The sequence below is a fragment of the Triplophysa dalaica genome, chromosome 5 (genome assembly GCF_015846415.1).
Source record: "Triplophysa dalaica isolate WHDGS20190420 chromosome 5, ASM1584641v1, whole genome shotgun sequence".
Lineage (NCBI taxonomy): Eukaryota > Metazoa > Chordata > Actinopteri > Cypriniformes > Nemacheilidae > Triplophysa > Triplophysa dalaica.
The window spans coordinates 8,321,794-8,344,137 of record NC_079546.1 but is presented as its reverse complement, the minus strand read 5'-3'; the positions used below and the strand labels follow the sequence as shown (position 1 = coordinate 8,344,137).

The window sequence follows — 22,344 nt, the reverse complement described above, 5'->3', positions numbered from 1 at the left end:
TTGTTGTTGTTGCCAGTTTCTCATAGGATGTATATTACCGTTTCTGTGAACATTATTGTTTTAATACTATTACTATAAGCAAGTAGGCTACTTGATTCTTGTATACATAGTTAATTCTAAACAAGCAGATCCATACATGCCAAGAATAAAAAATGCCAGTATTACATCATCAGCTTGGCAACATCCGACTCAGTTGGAATCATTTGTGATCCTATTTCAGTCAGGATGCTGTTTAGATACGAACCTGCCTGTGTAGACAGTGTTTAGACAGCCAAGCAGCTTACTATGTTTTGGACAGAGCTACTGTAAAAGCATACAGTGGTCAAAGCTGAAACAGATGTGTGACAGGCTGGCCAGGGAGGCAGGCAGACAGCATGCATTGTGGGATAGCGGTGGGGAAATATTGTTGTGAACTCCGATTTGAAGTAACCACAGAGGATACAACACTCCACACTCAACTGGCTGCACAACATACATACAGATACTTGTGTTCCTACTATATGCTAGTTTGTGCCTTGATCTGTTAAGTCATTGTTTCGCCCCCGAAAGAGAGACTTAAAGGGATAGTTCACCTAAAAATTAAAATTATGAATTTACTCACCCTCAGGTTGTTCCAAACCTTTATACATTTCTTTGTTCTGATAAACAGAGAGAAAGTAAATTGGGAGAATGTTGTTAACCACAGATCTTATCCTCCATTTACTGCCGAGTAGGGAAATGGGAGTCAATGGGGGATGAGATCTGTTTGGTGACTGATTCTTTCGAATATCTTCCGTTGTGTTGGGGTTTCTGATTAAACTTTGCTTATGTAATGAGCTGCCTGTTAAAATCTAAATTCGACTTCTGCTCAAATAATTTGGCAGCACTGCATATAGAAAGTCTGTTTAACATATTCGCACACTTGTAGACTACAAACTTCCCTCGTGGGGTTACGTATTAGCTGTGAGTTGGCAGAACGCAACATCCAGCTAGTGTGTGTGGGCACGTTCGACGCTGGTGATGTATGTAAATCCAAATTGCTCCAAAATTAATCAAAGTTATTAACTGTAATCGTATTGTGCTGAGAAACGACAGCTTCCTTATAATGAAACAGACTGCAGGTAACATGAATGATCTGACAAGAAGTGATTAATGCCAACCAGAGTCGTGCCAGACTTTGTTGAGTGTGTTTATATGTCTGTGATATTTCATGAGATGGCCACACATGCCTTATAACGCTCAGCAGGCACATGGGAGAATCAATGACATCAGTGCATTTCCTGCGGCCTAATGATACAGTGCGGTTATTGATTGCTCTTGTCTGGTTTTAATTATACTCCAGTGGGAAGGAAAGGAGCTGAGCGGATCCTGCCAATCAATCGCACAATCTCATCTTGTCACTTTGGAGAAAATGTGGAAGAGCGTTTTTTTTTTCAAACAATAGAGAATGAAAAAATCTTTCATAATTTACTCATTCTTATGTCATTTCAAACATGCATGACTGTACCCAAATGAATGAATATAAGATATTTTGAAGAATGTTGGCAAGCAAACAACACTGGACATCCATTGACTGCCATTTTATGGAATATCTTGTTTTGTGTTCCATAGAAGAAAAAAGTCACATATAAATTGATTTAACACTAAGTTGCTCAGTTTGGTTCAGTACACAGATTTAATGAAAATGAAGTTGTCACTAACAAAATATTCTGACGTGAATGTGAAATGTAACTATCATTCTTTGTTGAAAATATTAATTAGAGATTCAGATAAGATGAAAAGCTATAACTGTATAACTGCAGTGTGTACGTGTCCATCAAGCCTTAAAATGAGCTATTTTTTGAGAGATAAGTTTGAGTGTTTTTGTGTCTGTTTGTGTCTGGAGAGTAGTTGTCAGCTCTCAATAGGAGCTTATTTAAGCGTCTCCTTCCCTCGTTCTCCACCTGTATTCATATCCTCCTCTTCAATAAACCCTCCCTCGTGTGCTTCCAACTACTCAAGATTCCACATTGTGTAGATGTGCCAATTAGCTTTACGCTGCCTTGAGTGTTTGTGTGTGTGTGTGTGAGGTTGGGTAAAACTGATAAACTGTATGCAGCACTGCACGTCGGTGCACACCAGACACACAGGATGACTCATACCCTCACAGCAACGGCAGGGCTTTCCCTAGCTATGTGTATGTGCGGGAGGTAGAAGATGCATTCGAGTGAATTGTCTCTGTCTCTCCAAAATCATCATAACGTCTATTCACTATTAAGTTTTTACCGCACAGATTAACTGCTTCAAATCATGACCCCTGATGACAACTTTTAAAAAAAGGACATATGACGTACGTTATGCTAAATATGTGAAGGAAATACCCTGCATAGCTTCCTAATCTTTTAAGGAACAACATTTTTTTAGCTCGATGTAATGCATTTAGATAACTCAATTCTCTGATGTTCCTTTCCTTTTAAATGTACAGCTGCACAACAGCAGGAACGAGATTGAAAAACGTGATGTGAAATTTAACACAGTAAATGTAGCCAATGCTGAAAATCCAGATGAAATAGGATTCACACGGTATTTTTTAATGGGAACTTCAATTGGCAGTCTGTCATTTTAAAGGTACAGTGTATAAAATTTAGCGGTATCTAGAGGTGAGGTTGCACATTGCAGACAACGGCTCACTTCACCCCTCCCTTTCAAAGCACTACGGTGGCTACACATAACTAAGATGTTGTCACATTTACGCTTCTTTGCCGAAGGAGATAACGTATTAACGAAACATGTTTTGTAGAGCAGTTTGTCAATGCTCAAATCCGCTTAACTCCTTTTAGACCTTCAGAAAGGTCTTTCCCTGTGGACTTCCTTTTTAATAGCACATAACTGTAAATGTGATTTTCTGCATACATTTTCTGCTGTAATAGACTGTGTGACACAGAAGCAGTCAATGGAGATAACTGGACCCATAACATTAGTTTGAAGGGTTTTTCTTATGCTTTGCAGTTTGACCTTTTTAACACTTGCCATTTTACTGTGTTGGATTGTCTGTTTATGGCAGCATGGGAAATTTTGTGTTTGTTTCCTGCTGTCCTGAGATTGGTTGGCCATCGTGGGTCGGGGCATTTGTCCATTGTCTGTCTGTGGCGAGTATACATGTCAGTCAAGACATTGGTTCTTTTGAGTGGTCATGATCAAGTTTTGAACTTCTGCTGCATGTCCAACCAAATGTCCAACCAAATGTCCACAGTGAAATTAAAACCTGATGTTGTAATAGCGATTGGTCCCCATGAAGAAAATTATTTTACAAACGAATGTCTTAATGAAGATGTCTAAAGTAGTTTATGTGAGGAATAAGTTTAAGAATTGCAGCCGGCAGCACTGCTACTAGAATTCACTGTGCCTGGTATAAAATTGGACAAGACTGATTCCCAATCCTGTGTCTGGGGTACCATCAGCACTGAATATTTTGTCGTTCATATACTCACGAATTGTGTTTGCCAAAAAAACATTAAAAATGTAGAGTGTTGAGGGTACTTCAGGACAAGAATTGGTAAAGACTAGGGATAGGAAATATAATTAAGAAGAAAACAAGCAGAAGTCAATGTGTGTTCGTGTTTGACAAAGAAAGTATCTCAGAGTCTATAAGAGGATTGTTTTGATTTCGTTTTATTTTAAATATTTTCATTATTTCTTCATCATTTCATTATTAGAGTATTTCTTTATACTCTAAACTTGTTGATATAAAATAAACTTTGAAAAAAGCATCTGATGAATAAAAATAAAATCAAAAGGAGAGTTATAAAAAATTGCACTTTATTATATAAATTGTTCAATAAAATCAAAAAGAAAAGTGACTTCTGTTGAAGCTATTAGTTTATTTTTCGCAATAATAATATAATTTCTTGACAGCCTACGTGCTTTCCCAGGATTTAGGAGTTATTCGTAAGCATCTGAAGCATTTTTAAAAATCTAAAGAAAAACAAGCACCATTATTAATCAATAAAAAGCATAAGCATAAAGGGAACATTACTTGTTTCACATTTTATGGAAGTCTATAATTCGTTATAGACTGGATCTGTTATAAAAATTCACCATGCTTGTTTAACTATATTATTATAATAAAGACCTTGAGACATTGGATGCGGTGGCGGGGGATTTTGTTTGAGATGCTTGACTGTGTCTCCACAGTAATTTAAAGTGTTTTATCGATGAATGTCAGACGATCCCACTGGTGTACTCGCGGTATGGGGCGGTTCGCGCAAATCTCTAGACGCCTCTTGCGCTGATTAAGCGCGCGCACGAGCAGGGCTGCAATCGCCACGCGCGCAAGTGAACAAACCAAACTTTCATGCCTTTCAGATGGGAAGTGCGTTTGCTCAAAACGCGTGAAGAATGCCATTAAAATATATTTGGATGCCTAAACACGCTGTGCAGTAAGAAAACACGCAGTTATTTGCAGTGCGTCTCGTTCTCACTGCGTAAAATGGAGAAACTCTGGATATCGTGGGAATAAGAGAGGGGGTTTTATCATAACAGTTCTGGCATGAGTGTGATGGAGTGATGTCATGACATGTGATTGTTTAATAGTTTTGGGCTTGTGGCTGTTTGTTTATTGAACTGCACTGACATATCTTCTCTTCTCTGCAGTATGTGGAGAGGACTCAATGTGAATTGTGCAGACAGCTCTGGATACACACCTTTGCACCACGCATCTCTGAACGGACACAGGTAACAACATCTTCATTCATGCTTCTTAGGATACCATCATTTATTATTTTGAATTACTGTAAACACATAAGCACTAGTTATGCAATACAGTGCTTTCACAGACTTGTGTGCATGCAGGTAGTTGACAAATACAAGCCTACCGTAGACTACATGTGAACTATGGTGTGAAATATATTATTTAGTTATTTCATATATTCATCATACATTTATTTAGTTATATTATATTTTAGTAGTATTATATTGTATTATATTTTTACATAATCTGAAAGCTGAATAGATACGATTTATATTGATGTATGAGTTGTTAGAATAGGACAATATCTGGCCTTTGAATATACCTTTGAAGTTGTAAATCGGGGGCACTGTGGCAGTCCATCCAATCACAAAAATATAGTTTTTATATATTTAAGGTAGGAAATTTACAAAATATCTTCATAGAACATGATCTTTAATTAATATTCTAATGATTTTTTGCATAAAAGAAAATCAATAATATTTACCCATACAATGTATTTTTGTCTTTTACTAAAAATGTTCCCGTGCTATTTAAGACTGCTTTTGTGATCCATGGTCACATATTTTTTTTTTAATATATTTATATTTATTAGACAGATTTTTTTTAAATAATTGTTCATTCTGGCTGTCTCACTATAGGATACATTTATGGTTTATTGGTCAACTACCCGACCGGTATAGATTTTTCAGTACTTCTAAAATAGAAACAAGTTATTTGTATTATTTTTATGTATGTGATTGAGACCTGGGGTCCGTTCTTCATACGTCTCTTACTACATCCAAGATCAAATGACACATCCAATATCAAATCATCGCGCTAATCATGATCTGGCTAATTCGGTTCTTCGACCACACGTGTTGTGTATGATTAGAATTGCTGGATTCAATTGTCTGAGATCATCACAAGCTCACGCTGTTTGGACAGAGAGCATATATCGATAGAAGAACCATTGATCAGCAACGCTGCTATTGGATGGTAGTTACGTCTTAAAACGTTTCTACAGGTGCTTGAAGACTACGACTAATTTTAAAACCTTATAGGCCTAAATCTTATTTGAATGTCAGGAATACTTAAAATGATAAATTAGAGTTAAATTTTTTATGTTTAATTATCTATTTTTATAAATTCTCTTGTTTTAGTACTTGATTACAATGTTTTTCTCCAGAAAACAAAGTGTTTAAATACCCATTAGTGTTCATTACATAAAGCACTAAAGAAAGTCTCAGATGAGTGTCTGTTGATGTGTTTCAATAACATTTCTTTAATTGCATAAACTCGGTAGCAGTTGCAGGAGTCCACACCCTCCGAAAGGCCTAATTCTGCACCGACAAGTGGTCCCGAGATGAGGACAATACGATTTTTTGTTGTTTATATGGAGTTTTAATGTGTTGTGAATTACTGATTTCTCTCCACAAAAGGCACAGCCATATATAAACTTTTAAATGTTGAAAATATGAAAATTAAAAAGATATACCTTGAAGACATTGACCTTGACAATAAAGAACACTTACTTTAAAGGGAACTTCAGACGAAATGCTACATCACCTTTTCTAACTAACCTCTCTTATTGCAGGTAAAAGATGAATTATACCTGCCTATTAACAATAAAGATTCAAATAGAATGCATCTGTTGTTTCTTAATTGAAAAATAATAAAGAAATTATATTTCAAAATGTATATCTCATGAAGCTCAGTCTAGTATAGTGGCTGGAGAACGTCATTAGTTTACATGAAATAATAAAAGGTTTAAGGTTACGGACCTGTTGCTAAAACAACAAGTCCAGGATGAGCGACGACGAACCGAACAATCCAAGATCAAGCAAATTGTCAACAATCAAATCCAGCTAACTGAGTTAGCGAGGTATGAAGAACGGGCTCCTGCTATGACATTGAATGGAATATATGTCCGTTGAGTTAACAATAAACCAAATAAATGAATTGATATATTGTGCACACTTGACACACCACAACGTTTGATACAATCATTCCGGTCTGTGTCATGCTGCTTTTGCTACTTCTGTCTACTGAGATGTCAGATTAAGATGGGGTTTATGAGATGGGATGGAGTAAAATTGAGGATGGTTTTTAAATAGGGATTAAAATCAGATTATTTTGGGTTTTTTAGATGATTTTGACATTTGCTGTTGAAATGCTAGTGTGCGAGAGGGATTTGTATGATGCATAATGTTATGTATTATGAATGGAGAGCAATTACAGAAGTGCTTCACAAGTCAAATAATGCCAAACCAAAAAATTCTGTATTTTATATAATATGTTTGTTACAAACACTTGACTTTCATTCATTTTGCAAACATGTAGTCCTGTTTGTGTTTTGGTCTGATCGGTGTGCTTAAATGGACAGAGTAATGTTTTAAAGTGTCCCAAGCTACATCTGTTCTCACTGTAGGAATATCGGGAGCTATTTTTAACTAAAAAAAGTGACACATTTGTTCTTTAAGAATGACCAAAAAATCAGTCTGTCCTTTGTGCAACTTTCTTTCAGGGATGTGGTGTTGAAGTTGATGCAGTATGAAGCCTCTACTAATATGGCTGACAGCAAGGGATGTTTTCCTCTGCATCTTGCAGCGTGGAGAGGTGACGTGGACATAGTGCAGATCCTTATTCACCACGGACCATCCCACAGCAGGGTTAATGAACAGGTACATCCACGCAATATCATACAATTGTATGCAAAAAGTTAGAGAAGTACTTTTCTGTAAACAATGTAAACGCACACTTGCCCCCCAGTCCCGAAACACAGGCGCCAAGGTTTTGACACCTGTTCCCCGCCTCCCAGCGTCCTGAAGGGCTGATGATGGGTTTGTGTATTCGATTCAGATCATCTGTTTGAAAGGTCCGTATTTACCCACAGGTGAAGTTCTGTCTCAGTGCAAGACAGAGATCTTGCCTCTCCCGTCTTCCCTCGATTTTAATTATCACACCAGCCTGGAATACAATTACCCGCAGTCCTCAACCCTTGCAATTCTCAAAACCATCAGCCTGATGTATGGATCTTCACTCCAATGTGTGCATGTGTATCTGAGAGCAAGAAAGACGTTCACAGCAATCATTTTAACTGTCAGTGGTTTATTAATGGTATTTAAGGCCCTTTTAATGGTAATGTAGAACAAGAAATCGCAGCTGGGTTGATAGTGACACAAATGTCTTTCTTGAGTACATCTTTGTCGCTTTCGCCTTATTTTAACATCATTCTATGTAAATGTGTTTTGGAGCAGGGTTGTATCTTAGATTCAAAGCGTCTGGGACAAAAATGCTTATACTGTAGGTGGGTTTACCTAGGGGCAATGAAATATCATAGTCAAAGAAGATCTTAATCGGGCCCCCTTGTCACTGGGACAATGTTGCCAGTTTCCAAGTCCCCTCAATACAAATCCCCCTCCCCAACATAAAATCCTCCCCGCTTCAGAAGCCATAAGCAATGCATAAATGGGTAATACATACATTAGTCCCGACAACACATACAGCCTGTGGCAGAATGATTATGGCATGAATATTCTGAACAGTGCATTTGGAAAGCTAAAGACTTTATGAGTCATATGAATGTGATATTCATATTTTGTGTTAGAGGGTATGGCAATATTTCTGCACTGCTATATACAGACTGTTTATAGTCCCATCGCTTAAAGTGTTTTATAGGTTTTACGCTGACACAAACACACACAGGCTGTAAACCCTCCAATAAGGGGCGCGAACCCGATTAACTGAATGGCAGCAAGCTATTGGCGGGTCACGTTTATTTATGTTTATCGTGATATTACAGAAACCTTATGATAGGAACGGGAAAACACCCAGCAAGTACCCAGCATTTCAAGAACTCCTTCAATACTGTGTAAAAAACCAACTTAAGAGAGTTTGTGTGTAGGAGTGCTTACTTTGAAAAAGCATAAATGAAATATAATTCCCAGGCTTCTTTTTGTCTTTTTTTGTGGTTTTGTATTTATTATAAATTTGAATGCATAAGGTACACATGTCCAACCTTCACTGGTAATGTTGGTGTTTTGTATACATTTGTGTGTTGTTTGGGTACATTAACGGTGTATGAACCATCTCACGTACATATACATATAGTGTATGTGCATTAGTCTCCGTCCAGATTTGTAAATGTGATGAAACCGGATAGCTTCCATTAATCATTCTTCCATTTGGAAGGACGGAAAATCAATCTTGACACTCTCCGCATCTAGACCTTGTTCATATTGAAATAAAGATCCGCCTCAAACGCACCTGCAGGAGATTTGTCACACAGCAATCTTTGTTCTCATTCGAACGAAGGAACATGACAGCTCCTGACAGGCCCATATTGCCGCATATGACCGTATATTAAGGGAAGTCTGTGCTTATTTACTTTGAAGAGTTGCTACTTATACAGTTCTAATATTCTGAGTGAAATGGTGCCAGAGGAAATTTAAAGAGCCTGTCCCTTCTTTGAATACTCTTTGATACACCTAAACCAAGATTTACAGTTTCTGATCAAGACCCAACCTTAAATGGAGACTTGTTTTCTTAATAAGAAGCCCTTGAGCTGAAAGAATTAAAAAAAAGTAAAGGAAATATAATACTAGGAAAAGTCTGAATTTATAGAAATGTTTTTGTTGCCTGGTTATTCAGAGATGTTGGAATCTTGTGAGCATCTACAAAAGGCGCAAATGTAAATCTAATATGATCTGTATCTACATGACACGTTATTTATTCAGACAGAGAAAGTAAAACCCCAAAGTGTATCTATAAACTGTATGAATGGTCTTTAAATTTCTTGCATCTTAAAAAAGTGCTGCTGTCTACCGGTCACTAGCCCAGCATATGTTTTGTTTACTTTTTGTTTCAGTGGGAGAGTAGAGTGCTGCTTTATTTGATGTTTTATAATTCTTTGGAGAAGATTATTGATAAATATATTTACAAATAGATTCAATTAAATAAATGAAACATCTTTTATTTTGAAGTTGCAAAATGCAACTAGCAAGCATAGAGTTCAAGTTAGTCTCTGATCTGCTTATATAAATTGTTTATCCATGAATAGTAATGTAAGTGTGTGTGTTAAGCATTTGCAATGCTATGCCTAGTGTTTGAGAGCAAGAGAGAGAGTCTGAGAAAGCCGCTAGATTTGTGCAAGTGTTAGTCAGGAATGTTTTGTTTTCTGGATGGGAGGACAAAAGGTTACAGCATTTTCTCTCACTCCAGCCCCTCAAAGCAGTCTTATGACTCCCCCTTCTCTCTCTCTCTCTCTCTCTCTCTCTCTCTCTCACTCTCTCTCTCACACTCACGCACACACAGCTTTAGCCAGATGTGTTTGTGAGTCACGGTGTCAAATCCACCATGTTAACACACTCACCCAGTTCTCTTTAGCACAGGTCAGTAGTATGGGGTCACTTCCTCCCATTGCTAAACAAGTACTATAAGTGTTTGTGTGTATGTGTGAAAGAAAGAAATCTAATAAGAAAAAACTTGTGTTCTACCCATCATCACCCCTGGATTGAGCTTCTGTAGTTTAAATTGACATGGTTTAATAATTCTAGACCAAATCCAGATTAAACCAAACCGGATTGTGCACCCAAATCTCCTCCACACCGCCTCTGTCCTCCCATGGGTCAGACTGTCTGTCTATACATCTGCTTTTGTGTTCCATGAACAGAGCAGTCAAATTTAACAGGGTCCTCATCTGGGGATAGATGGTGTTAACAAAGCACTTTAGTCACGGGAGTCTATTTTCGACTTAATCTACGGGTTTTATGTCTTTTAAAGTGTTGATCGTGCTAGATAAGTCATCGCTCTTACGTGCTAGTTCATTTTCTGAATACGAATGCCGTTTTTTGGGTGTTTTATCATGACAGGCTGTCTCGGATATGGACCAATAGGGCTCCAGCAAAAAAGCGGCACACTGTCGCTCTGGATTGTGTGCGTTTTCACACAATGGAGGTGTAACAGAGACAGGGGTGCCACAATGAGGCCACAACAGTAGCAGCACCACTGCTCTGAATGTACCGGCAGATGGAGGCGAAAAAAAATGAAGTGACGTGCTGATGAGGTCAAAAGTTCAGTCTTTAATCTAATACCTGCAACTGGTATTTACAATGAAGATCCAAAAAAGAAAGTAAAAATTAAACAAACAAATAACATAAACTGTTCACGGTTATCTGCTAACATCATTTAGCTATACCAAAAAATTGGCCCAAAATCAGAGCAATAACCTCCAACCACTCACTCTAAGAGCCTATCCCCCCTTTACCACACTTAGGCGCCTTCTTAAAAAGGCTAAACCCCTCCTACTTGGATTAATCCATTTGTTAATTAAAGATAATAAAGAAATCTAAAGACAAAATCAAAATATATTTAACAGTAACAAAGAGATACACAATTAGAATAATATAAAAATTGACAACAAAACAACTATTAATTATTAATGTCGAACAAAATTTAACAAAGAATCACACAGAAGTCCAATCTCCCCCTCACACATGACAACAATTAACTGTGCCTACTGTCGGCGGGAAAAAGGCATTCAAAATGGTGGCAATTACGGTGACCGGGTTTTGTCCGTTTGGTGAGGTAAAATGTTCCTGTACGTAAGTATGACAATTTTATTATTATGTAAGTGGTTAATTGAAATCAATAAACATATAACATGGTTACCGGTCTTGTCTGAGTTCTTAACAAAACATAAATCAACAAAGAGAAATTAATAACTAAGTAAATGCAAAAAGGGCATGGTGAAGACAAGTACACTGTGAAACAATGCACAATCAGTGACATAATAAGAGTCTACTCCTAAATAAGAGAGTCTAGTCACAGATCTTCACTGTGACATTTCCCCCTCCCTCTCCAGACACCGCCTATGGTGTCCTCGAAAGAAAGTCTGCAGTGTAATTTTGTGGCCCTGATCTGTACAGCACTTCAAAGTCAAACGGTTGCATGGCCAGAAACCACCTAGTAATGCGAGCATTTGTGTCTCTCATGCGGCCTAACCAGGCCAAAGCTCGGTGGTCAGTTTCCAACCGAAATTTACGTCCAAGCAAATAATACTTTGAAGAGTCCAAAGCCCACTTAACAGCAAGGCACTCCTTTTCAATAGTGGAATAATTTACCTCTCTTGGCAGGAGTTTCCTACTGATGTATACAACTGGCTTGAGTTGACCTTGTTCCTCTTGAAGAAGTACAGCACCGATGCCCTGTTGTGAGGCATCAGTCTGTACTGTGAACAGTTTCCCAAAATTAGGACTCTGAAGAACTGGTTCCTGGCATAGTGCATCCTTTAAGTCTTTAAAGGCCTTTTCGCAGTCCTCAGTCCATACTACATTGTTGGGCTGGCTCTTTTTTGTCAAGTTTGTTAGGGTTATTGCCCTGGCTGAGAAATTTGGAATAAATTTCCTATACCAGCCCACAAGTCCAAGAAAAGCTCTAACCTGTTTCTTTGTCACAGGCCGTCCTGCTCCTTTAACGGCCTCCACCTTCCCCACCTGAGGTCGGATGACCCCGTGACCCAGTACAAATCCAAGGTATTGGGTTTCTGGTTTGGCAAGGGCACATTTATCAGAGCGGATGGTTAGTCCTGCAGCCTTAATGCTTTTAAACACCCCCTCAAGGTGCTTCAGATGTTCTTCCCAGCTTTGGCTGAATATTATGATGTCGTCAAGGTAAGCTGCAGCATAGTCCTCTGTACCATGGAGGATTTTATCCATCATCCTTTGAAATGTTGCCGCGGCCCCATGGAGCCCGAAAGGAAGGACTCGGAACTGAAAGTGGCCAAAGGGGGTCCTGAAGGCAGTAAGCTCCTTACATGCTGGTTTCAGCGGTACCTGCCAGTATCCCTTGCAGAGATCCAGCGTACTCAGGTACTTCGCCCTTCCCAGCCTCTCCACCAGTTCATCCACCCTTGGCATTGGATAAGGATCAAATTTACTAACGCTGTTCAGCTTCCTGAAGTCTAAGCAGAACCGCAGAGTACCATCTTTTTTCGGCACCAGCACTATGGGACTGCTCCATTCACTTGATGATGGCTCAATAACCCCCAGTTGTTTCATGGTCTGTAATTCCTCTTTCATAACAGATAGTAGTTTCTCTGGGACACGATACACCGACTGACGGACAGGTTTAGGGTCCGTGAGGATGATAGAATGTTCAACCAAGTCTGTTCTGCCAGGAGTATCCATGAACAGCTGTTCAGGTATACAGTCCCATAGTTGATGTCGTTGCTCTTCACTCAGGTGCTGCAAATTCAATTTGCCGTCACTGCGAGAGGTCGGTATATACTGTTCTTCTACTTCTTCTTCACCCTCTATGGCTCTCACCAGCATAGCAATGTCATTGCTCTCTTCTGCTTGGCCTGGAGTCTGATGTGTATGCCATTTTTTCAGCATGTTCACATGAAATGTTTGTAGAGGCTGGTTTCTTGAGGGAATTTCGATCTGATAGGTCACTGGACCTACCTTCTTCTTTATCTGGTATGGGCCTTGCCATTTTGCTAACAGCTTATTGTCAGAGGTTGGAAGCAACAACAGGACTTCGTCCCCTGGTTCAAAGCTTCGAGATCTTGCCGTCTTGTCATACCAGTGTTTTTGCTGTGCTTGTGACCTTAACAGGTTTTCTCGTGCCAAGGCAGTACTCTGTTGAAGTTTCTCCCTCATTTTCATCACGTAGGTGAGGATGTTCGTTCTCTTTGGATTGTCTGTCGCCTCCCAGCTCTCTTTCAGGACATCTAGAGGACCTCTTACTTGGTAGGCGTATAGCAATTCAAATGGAGAGAATCCTGTAGAAGCCTGTGGTACTTCACGGTAGGCGAAAAGGAGGTACGGCAGCCATTTATCCCAGTCTTTGCCAGAGTCTGAAACAAACTTTTTTAACATATTCTTTAGAGTCTGATTGAATCTCTCAACAAGACCATCAGTCTGAGGGTGATATGGGGTCGTTCGTACTCTCCTAATGCCCAATAGCTGATAAACTTGTTGTAATGTATGACTCATAAAGTTAGTGCCCTGGTCTGTCAGAACCTCTTTTGGTATGCCTACTTGCGAAAAGAATTTCAACAAGGCTGAAGCTATCTGCTTAGCAGTAACCTCTCTCAAGGGATATGCTTCAGGGTATCTCGTGGCATAATCTGAGATTACTAGAATAAACCGGTTTCCTGCCTGGCTTCTCTCAACTGGTCCAACAACATCCACTCCTATTCTTTCAAAAGGTACATCAATCACAGGCAAAGGGATTAGTGGTGCATATGCTGGAGTCCGACCAGTAGAGAGTTGGCATTCAGGGCATTTTTGGCAATATTCTTTAATGTCTGTGTACATTCTGGGCCAATAAAATCTTTTAGAGATTCTCCATCCTGTCTTTGCGAACCCCAAATGACCTGACCATGGAATGGAATGACCTAACTGTAACACCTCACTTCTTTGTGCTTTAGGTACAACAAGTCGAAGATATCCCTCTTTAGTCTGCTTATACAGGATTTCATGTTTCAACACAAAAGCATCTTCAAGTAATACATCAGAGTTTTTCTTCTGCTTAACCTGATCAAAACATGTGGCTAGGGTTGTGTCTTCCCTCTGCAACTGGGCTAAACCATTCGGAATCACAATGTCTGACTCACATAACTCAGGTTCAGCAATATCTTCGTTAGCCTGTTCTGAGGTGTTCATCAAGTCTGTTACCCAATCCCTACGCTGTTGCAACCTGTTGTCTTCTGTTGGTCCTGACTCAGTCTCAATATCAGCTGAACAAAAAGGCAAAGTTTGTAAGGGATCATTTGGGTCTTGGTTGAATGTTGTTTGCACTGCCTGCTTTGACTGAGCCCTTGTCACTACCCCACACCATTCTGTGTCCTGCAACAATTCAGTCAACACTGGCATATCCGTGCCAAGTAGGATGGGATAGGGAAGAGTCTCCGCAATTCCAACCTTCATCAGATAAGACTGATTCAATACTTCAATATACACTTCCGCAGTAGGCAGTGGAGTGTTGTCTCCATGTACACAACAAACAGTAACAGTCTCTGTGTCACTCCAGTCTTGTCTGGGAACATATCTGCTCTGTACTAGTGTATATGTACAACCAGTATCTACCAAGGCTAAAACTGGCCTACCATTTAACAAGACAGACCTAATCGGCTGTGAGTTGCATTTCATGGGGGATGACTGAACTGAGTGAGGAACATAACAAAGGCTTGCCTTTTTGGGTTTCTTCAAGGGGCAAAGAGGTCTTGTATGCCCTGGTTGACCACAATGATAACAGACCACATCCTCCTTAACTACATTCTGCAAAGTTACCTGCGGAGTAGTGGTTTTACTTTGTGTGAGTCTTAGGATTCTATCTTGAGAGTTTGAACCGCCCCCAAATCCCTCAGACTTACCTCTGGCCAAAGGGAGGATTCCTGCATAGCGGAAGTTTCCTGCTCCTTTCCGGGCTGTGATATATGCCTCTGCGAGTTTGGCAGCCTCAGCAGCAGTCGTTGGATCGCGCTCCTTGACCCAAGTCCTCAAGTCTGGATACAAGACTCGTAGGAACTGCTCCAGAACCAGGGCCTCCATAATATCCTCTTTAGTGCTGCTGGAGTAGCACACCCACTTGCAAAAGAGGTCCTTCAGTCTGATGTACAGCTCCTGTGGCGACTCATCGGCAGGGGTATTTAGGTTACGGAACCTCAGCCTATAAGTCTCTGTATTGATTTCATACTTTTTCAATATTGCTCCCTTAACAACCTCATAGTCTTGTGTATGTAAAGGGTCCATTGCAACAAACGCAGATCTGGCCTTACCAGTTAGCAACGGTATAAGGTGAATGGCCCAGTCTTCTTTAGGCCACTGGTACACCTCTGCCAGTCTCTCAAATGTCAGCAAATAGTGCTCAATATCATCAGAGTCCTCCAGTCTCGCAAGCCGTGGCTCACGGTCTCTCACCCTTGGTGCTGGTCTGTCGGAAACTGCCCCATGACTGATATGTTCCATGTCAAGTTGCATTTGCGTGACATGGTGACTGAGTACTTTAACATTTTGTTCTCGGCGGACTGTCTCTCTCTCTTGACGTTCGTCTCTATCCTTTTGATATTCCATAAAGGACTTGAACATCTGTGCCAGAGCAGTAACAGCCGTATCAGCTCCAGCCCCAGAAATCATTGTAGACTGCCCTCCTTCATCTGGATCCTCCTCGACTTCACTCTGGTCCCCATCTGGCCTTGTGCTTTGATCAGTCTGTTTCCTTGTCTTTGGTGGCATTGCGAAAAACAAGAATGACCACGTCACCTCAGCGGTACATCCCACTTCTGACACCAACTGTAACAGAGACAGGGGTGCCACAATGAGGCCACAACAGTAGCAGCACCACTGCTCTGAATGTACCGGCAGATGGAGGCGAAAAAAAATGAAGTGACGTGCTGATGAGGTCAAAAGTTCAGTCTTTAATCTAATACCTGCAACTGGTATTTACAATGAAGATCCAAAAAAGAAAGTAAAAATTAAACAAACAAATAACATAAACTGTTCACGGTTATCTGCTAACATCATTTAGCTATACCAAAAAATTGGCCCAAAATCAGAGCAATAACCTCCAACCACTCACTCTAAGAGCCTATCCCCCCTTTACCACACTTAGGCGCCTTCTTAAAAAGGCTAAACCCCTCCTACTTGGATTAATCCATTTGTTAATTAAAGATAATAAAGAAATCTAAAGACAAAATCAAAATATATTTAACAGTAACAAAGAGATACACAATTAGAATAATATAAAAATTGACAACAAAACAACTATTAATTATTAATGTCGAACAAAATTTAACAAAGAATCACACAGAAGTCCAATCTCCCCCTCACACATGACAACAATTAACTGTGCCTACTGTCGGCGGGAAAAAGGCATTCAAAATGGTGGCAATTACGGTGACCGGGTTTTGTCCGTTTGGTGAGGTAAAATGTTCCTGTACGTAAGTATGACAATTTTATTATTATGTAAGTGGTTAATTGAAATCAATAAACATATAACATGGTTACCGGTCTTGTCTGAGTTCTTAACAAAACATAAATCAACAAAGAGAAATTAATAACTAAGTAAATGCAAAAAGGGCATGGTGAAGACAAGTACACTGTGAAACAATGCACAATCAGTGACATAATAAGAGTCTACTCCTAAATAAGAGAGTCTAGTCACAGATCTTCACTGTGACAGGAGGTTTCTCTCAAACGTTGAGGAAATTATTGTGTGTGTCTGTGTGTTTTGTTTGGTCCCTGAAAATGGGAGATTAAAGGAAGACAAGCAGGGAAGAGAGTTAGACAAGAGAGATATCTGTGTGCACTATCAGGTCTGTTTCTCTTTGCTGCTTCAGGAACCGGAGTCTCTTATCGTTTTAAATCGCGTCTGGCTAATTAAAGAACCCTTTCTTCAAATAAATCTAATCTTTATTGACAGGTTTGCTTTAATGTTGCTTTTGTCTTTACTTTGCAGACATAACTGCACATTTCTTGCTTGTTCGCAAAGCCTTCTTAACACGCACACACAGTCATGAGACAAACCCCTAATATGAAATATTAGTCATAACTCATGTTGTGCTGCACTTTTTGTGCTACAGACGTGAATAATGATTTAAATAGTTGTGGAGAGGTTTGCCACCTTCCAAGCCTTGAACTGGCTATTTACGCCTGGAAAATGATAAATTGAGCCATTACATTTCATTTAGTAAATGTATATTGATGAAGGACACTGTGTTATTAAGAAATATAGAAATATTGCAGTGGACTCTTTTGACTTGGACTAGTTAGCAGCCATGTAGAAAACCGTAGCAAATGCACAGTAACCTTCTTGATCACCTTAGCAACCAACACAGACCTCCTTAGCAACTGCGTAGGATATTGTCAAGCGTAATGTAGTTTGTATCCTTTTGTTTGCTTTTTAAATTGTTACAATTAGCACAGGCGTTAGATCTGTCATCACATAACTATATGATGACAACACGAGTGATTTGCTAATGCATCCAGATTTCACCTTCAAGTGCTGTAATTTGTCTCTTTAACCGTCTGTGATTGATCGGCGTAATCGCTAAGTATCTGCACCATTAATGCAGCGGAGCTGTTTAAAATGCTAGTAAGCATGTCTTTCGCCTTGTTATGTGCAAAAAGACCCATCAGGAGCCTGGGGTGTCCTTGCGATGCATGATGGGACGTGTTATTTAGGACGGCAGGTGATTGACAGTCAGTTGTCACGGTTATGTGACAATTTGCGTTTTGATTGCAGCTGATTGATAGTTAATGTCTTCATTGTGATGTTATAGTAACAAGCTGTCTTTCTCTGACCTTCTGACAGAACCATGAGAAGGAGACGGCCCTTCATTGCGCTGCTCAGTACGGCCACTCCGAGGTGGTCCGCGTATTGCTACAGGAGCTGACGGACCCCAGCATGAGGAACAGCCGAGGGGAGACCCCGCTGGACCTCGCCGCCATGTACGGCCGCCTGCAAGTGGTCCGCATGTTGCTGAGCGCCCACCCTAACCTCATGAGCTGCAATACACGCAAACACACGCCTCTCCACCTGGCTGCCAGAAACGGCCATCACGCTACCGTCCGGGTGCTGCTGGAGGCCGGAATGGACGTAAACACGCAGGTGCGTACATGTTGGTTGCCATATCCTCCAGATGTTAGACCCAGTTTCTCACACCAGCTCTATGAAGTCCTGTGTGGTGTTGGAGAGAGAGAGATAGAGAGAGAGAGTGTGTGAATGGTTTAAAAAGCTCTGATGGATGAATAATTAATATAGTTGAAGGAGAGCGGCGTAGTGGAACACTCTGTTCTCAGTGCAGTGTTTTCTCAGACCACCCCGTGTGTTGATAGGGGAGGCTACTTAGTGATACACATTTGTACCTACAATTGACCTGAATCTGATTAAATTTCCCTTTGGGCACCCTCTTCAACTATAAAAACGATTTATTAATAAAAGATTGTGCATTTTAAAAACGCCAAAGGCATTACAATAGGTCTTTAAAATGTTTAGTTTTACTACAGAAATTGAAACTCAATTCGCAAGGATGGTTCTATATAGCTGTGTGGAAATGATAATTATCTTCTATTAAATCAATTACTGGAGTTTAAAAATATGTTTATGCATGTGTATGTGAATTGTGTCCTAATGGAAGGCAGTGCCTAAAGAATTACACACGCTTTGTGTGTTTGTATTATATGGAATGTCTTTACTTTGTGCGTCAATGTGTGGACACAAAATACTTCTGTGATGTTCATTTTTTACTGCATCAAATCAAATGTGTGTCTTTGTGAGAGAGAGTGTTCAGGGAAAGCTTTGATCTCTGAATCCATGGATTCCCCAACCTCTCTCTTTTTCTCTCTTTCTCTGTCTATCTCTGTCTGTGCTGTGACGGTACATTTCAATACAGTTGTACTGTATTTTACTGGTGGATCTCATGATTCTTCACACGAGAATGAAGTACCTTAAAAACCTCTTACAGTTTAGCTGAAGCAGATCAAATGTTTTAGTGGGGGAGGACACTCATGCATATATTACAGCATACCCTCAGCAACCATCCACTGCTTTGATTATTCAGAAGCGGTCTGTACTACAGAATAATAGTGTTCTTAAAGGACTAGTTCACCTAGAATTGAAATCTACCCCTTAATTTACTCACCCTCATGCCATACTAGGGACTTAAAAGTAATCCATCCGACTTCAGGGGTTAAAGAATGTCTTTTAAAGTGAAATGATAGATTTGTGAAAGAAAAATGATATTTTAGCATATTTAGCTAAAAGGGTAAGAAAATATTTTGTTGGAATATTCCTTTAAGTACATTTAATGTGTTGTCAATGAGTCAAATGCTCAGTTTATTTTTGTTTAGTTCTTTTCTGTTCTTAACTGTTGTACACCTATATATATTTTTTTTTTCATAAAGATAATATGTATTTATATATGACACTGTTTTGTTTTTGTGTATTGACGCTTTGGCAATGTAGAACGGTCATGCCTGTACTTACTTTGAAAAATAAGAGCGAGAGATAGGAAGGCAATCGGTGCGCCACCTCAATTCCTGGAAACCGAGTGAGAGTGAATCGATTTCCTACTTCTGGTGACATCAATGGGTAATCAGCATGGGAAACCGGACAGGAAGTGGTCCCCATTGAGAGGAGAGGGGCCAACTTCCTGTCCCGTTGTGGGCGTGCTCTAGCTCACTTCAAACCCTGTGCAGAAATTTGGACAAAACGCAACCATACACACCGAAAACGTTACAGTATTCATTCCGATCTCTAATTTGACCTTGGAACTTTGAAACCGTGGTTCCTGGATTACACGGTAGTCTGGACTGGAGTTTAAAAATGAATCTCATATCAAGGTCTGTTTTGAGGGGACATGTTTTCTCTGAGTAAGTAACAGTTAGGATGTAATCTCTCTTTCTGTGTATATCGTCTTATAAATGTTGGAGTTATTTTTTTTCGTATCCACACTATCGACTGGTCTTCTGATGGCTTTGCGTTTCGCTCTTTTTAAACATAGGGGGCGTTTCATAGGATGTATTCAGCTAGACACATTTTTGTCCGATTTTAAATAAAGATTACAAACATTTTTTTGCCATTGACTTGCATGGATGAATTTTTCACCACAAAACCAGTAATGTGCATGTAGAAATACCGTAATGTTTTTTCATGTGGAATTGCAATTCATGTGGACAAACAATCTATCTGGATCCTCTCTGGAGGGTCTGTGTTGTCCAGGAGCCCATTAATGCCACGGCATCCGCTTCCAGATTAACAAGTGTGCCAACAGTTGTGCATTAAACTTGCACAGAGGTCATTTTGGCCAACCTCCAGACTCCCTGAAAGTCTGTATGAAAAGAAAGTAAATGCTTTTTTCTTACAGAAACATGACATGTTAGGTGTGAAGGGTAGGCAGTACAGTGAGTCCACAGTTGTTGTTTAATGTGAACAGCATCATCATACATATCCACAGGAGGGATACAGATAGACATAGGCAGAACTGCCGTGTGTATGGACGCTTCATCAGATGAATCGGGTATCATCCAAGGGTCTCCTGGTGGCCTATTAAAATGAGCGAGCTTCACCGGCCGAGAAGCTCTCTCACAATCTCTCTCTCTTCACGTTCGGTTAGCCTGTTCTCCACACTTGCCAGGCACTCCCATCAGTCAGCCTCGTAAATTCACAGCGCCATTGCTGTTAATTGTAGAACATCGAATAAATGTTTCCAGAGCTAAATTGGGTGTAGTTAAACACAGTTGAGTCTGATGTAAAGTACTCCGCCTGTCGCCCCAGTAGATGACTTTAACTTACTGATAGACAATAAAGACGTCGTTGAAAATATCACCCATTTTGGTTTTTAGGAGAGGGGGGAGTGACTTGTTGTTTTTCTCTCAACACAGACGGAGAAAGGCAGTGCGCTTCACGAAGCCGCTCTCTTTGGAAAGATGGATGTAGTTCAGCTTCTGCTTGACTCAGGTATGTCCTTCATAGGTGTGTGTGTGTGTGTGTGATGTATAGGAGAGAGTTATTTATATCTCGCACGTGTGTTTAAACACTATGTGTGACCTGTGACTTAATACAACATCCTTGTCAGTGCCAGCTGTGGAACAGGAAGTCGAGATCTAGGAACTTCCTGTTGTAAGGAAAGGGCGTTGTGTCTTCAGTGTTTATGAACGTTTTGGGGAAAATGTTTGGTTTCCTCTTTTATATATCTAGATTTTTTCTCTTTTGAGGGTTATGGGTAGAATTAAGTACATATTTTGCTGTTGTCATCATCACTCTCTATTTTGCTCTCTTAGGGATTGATGCCAACATTAGAGATTGCCAGGGCAGAACTGCTTTAGAGAATCTACAAGAGCACCCATCTCAGACATCACTACAGATTGCTTCTCTCATACAAGGTAATGTTGTCCAAACTCCAGACTTAAACTTTTTTTAAGTCCAGAACACAGTCAATCTTGTATGCACGTGCACAGGCTGTTGATGCAGCGTGTTTTGGGTAAAGATCAGAAGGCTTGCAGATTGATAAAAGTTCAATTCAGGAAGTTTGTGATAGATTGAGAACAATGGTCATTTATTGTGTCTGTTCTCTCTGGTGTACTCTGGCCAAAAACTCACAATGCTGTGTTTACATATTTGGAAAAACCCTTTTGAACATCTAAAACATGAACATGTATAGTTCACAAATAAGTTTTTTTAGACCGAATTTGATGTTTGTTGGCCATTTGATGTTTACTACATAGTTATACCTACAATTACGACTTTCCACTATTGCAACATCTTAGATGATTGTAAAATCTCTTCATCAACTGGCCTGACTCATTCTTCCCAAAGACAAAGTTTTTCATATGTGTTGGCAAAAGGTGGTCCTGTGGGATCCATGGTTCAGTCCTTTAAATACACTCACTCATAAAAGAATATGATGTGGTTATCTGGTTTTATTATAAAATTCTTTGTAGCCTGCTTGTTGTTTCCATCCAGTGTTAGGGACAGTGAGTATGTAATCTTGAGATCTCAGGACTTCTGTTATCACTCTAGTGTCTCTTTTATTCTACAGGACAGTCAACAATTAAGTTATCCCTGTCCCTGTGTGGTCATATTCAGAATTCCAGAATGCCCCAGTGTGGTCTTACAGTTGCTGTGGTTTTATAATCTACAGTCTTTGATAG

At 39.8% G+C, this 22,344-nt stretch overlaps 1 protein-coding gene across 7 annotated transcripts in view; it reads left to right on the top strand.

Moving 5' to 3' along the window:
• The window catches only part of anks1b (ankyrin repeat and sterile alpha motif domain containing 1B), a 134,598-nt gene that overhangs the window by 23,230 nt on the left and 89,024 nt on the right, over positions 1 to 22,344 (top strand). For 6 of the 7 annotated variants that reach the window (XM_056747552.1, XM_056747548.1, XM_056747550.1 and 3 more), the window contains 5 exons: positions 4,612 to 4,692; positions 7,212 to 7,368; positions 18,005 to 18,301; positions 21,076 to 21,151; positions 21,475 to 21,576. In XM_056747552.1, coding sequence (XP_056603530.1) covers positions 4,612 to 4,692; positions 7,212 to 7,368; positions 18,005 to 18,301; positions 21,076 to 21,151; positions 21,475 to 21,576 — 713 coding nt within the window. Of the gene's footprint in view, positions 1 to 4,611; positions 4,693 to 7,211; positions 7,369 to 18,004; positions 18,302 to 19,910; positions 20,065 to 21,075; positions 21,152 to 21,474; positions 21,577 to 22,344 lie in introns of those variants that run through there. The other variant, XM_056747553.1, reaches the window with a different exon arrangement.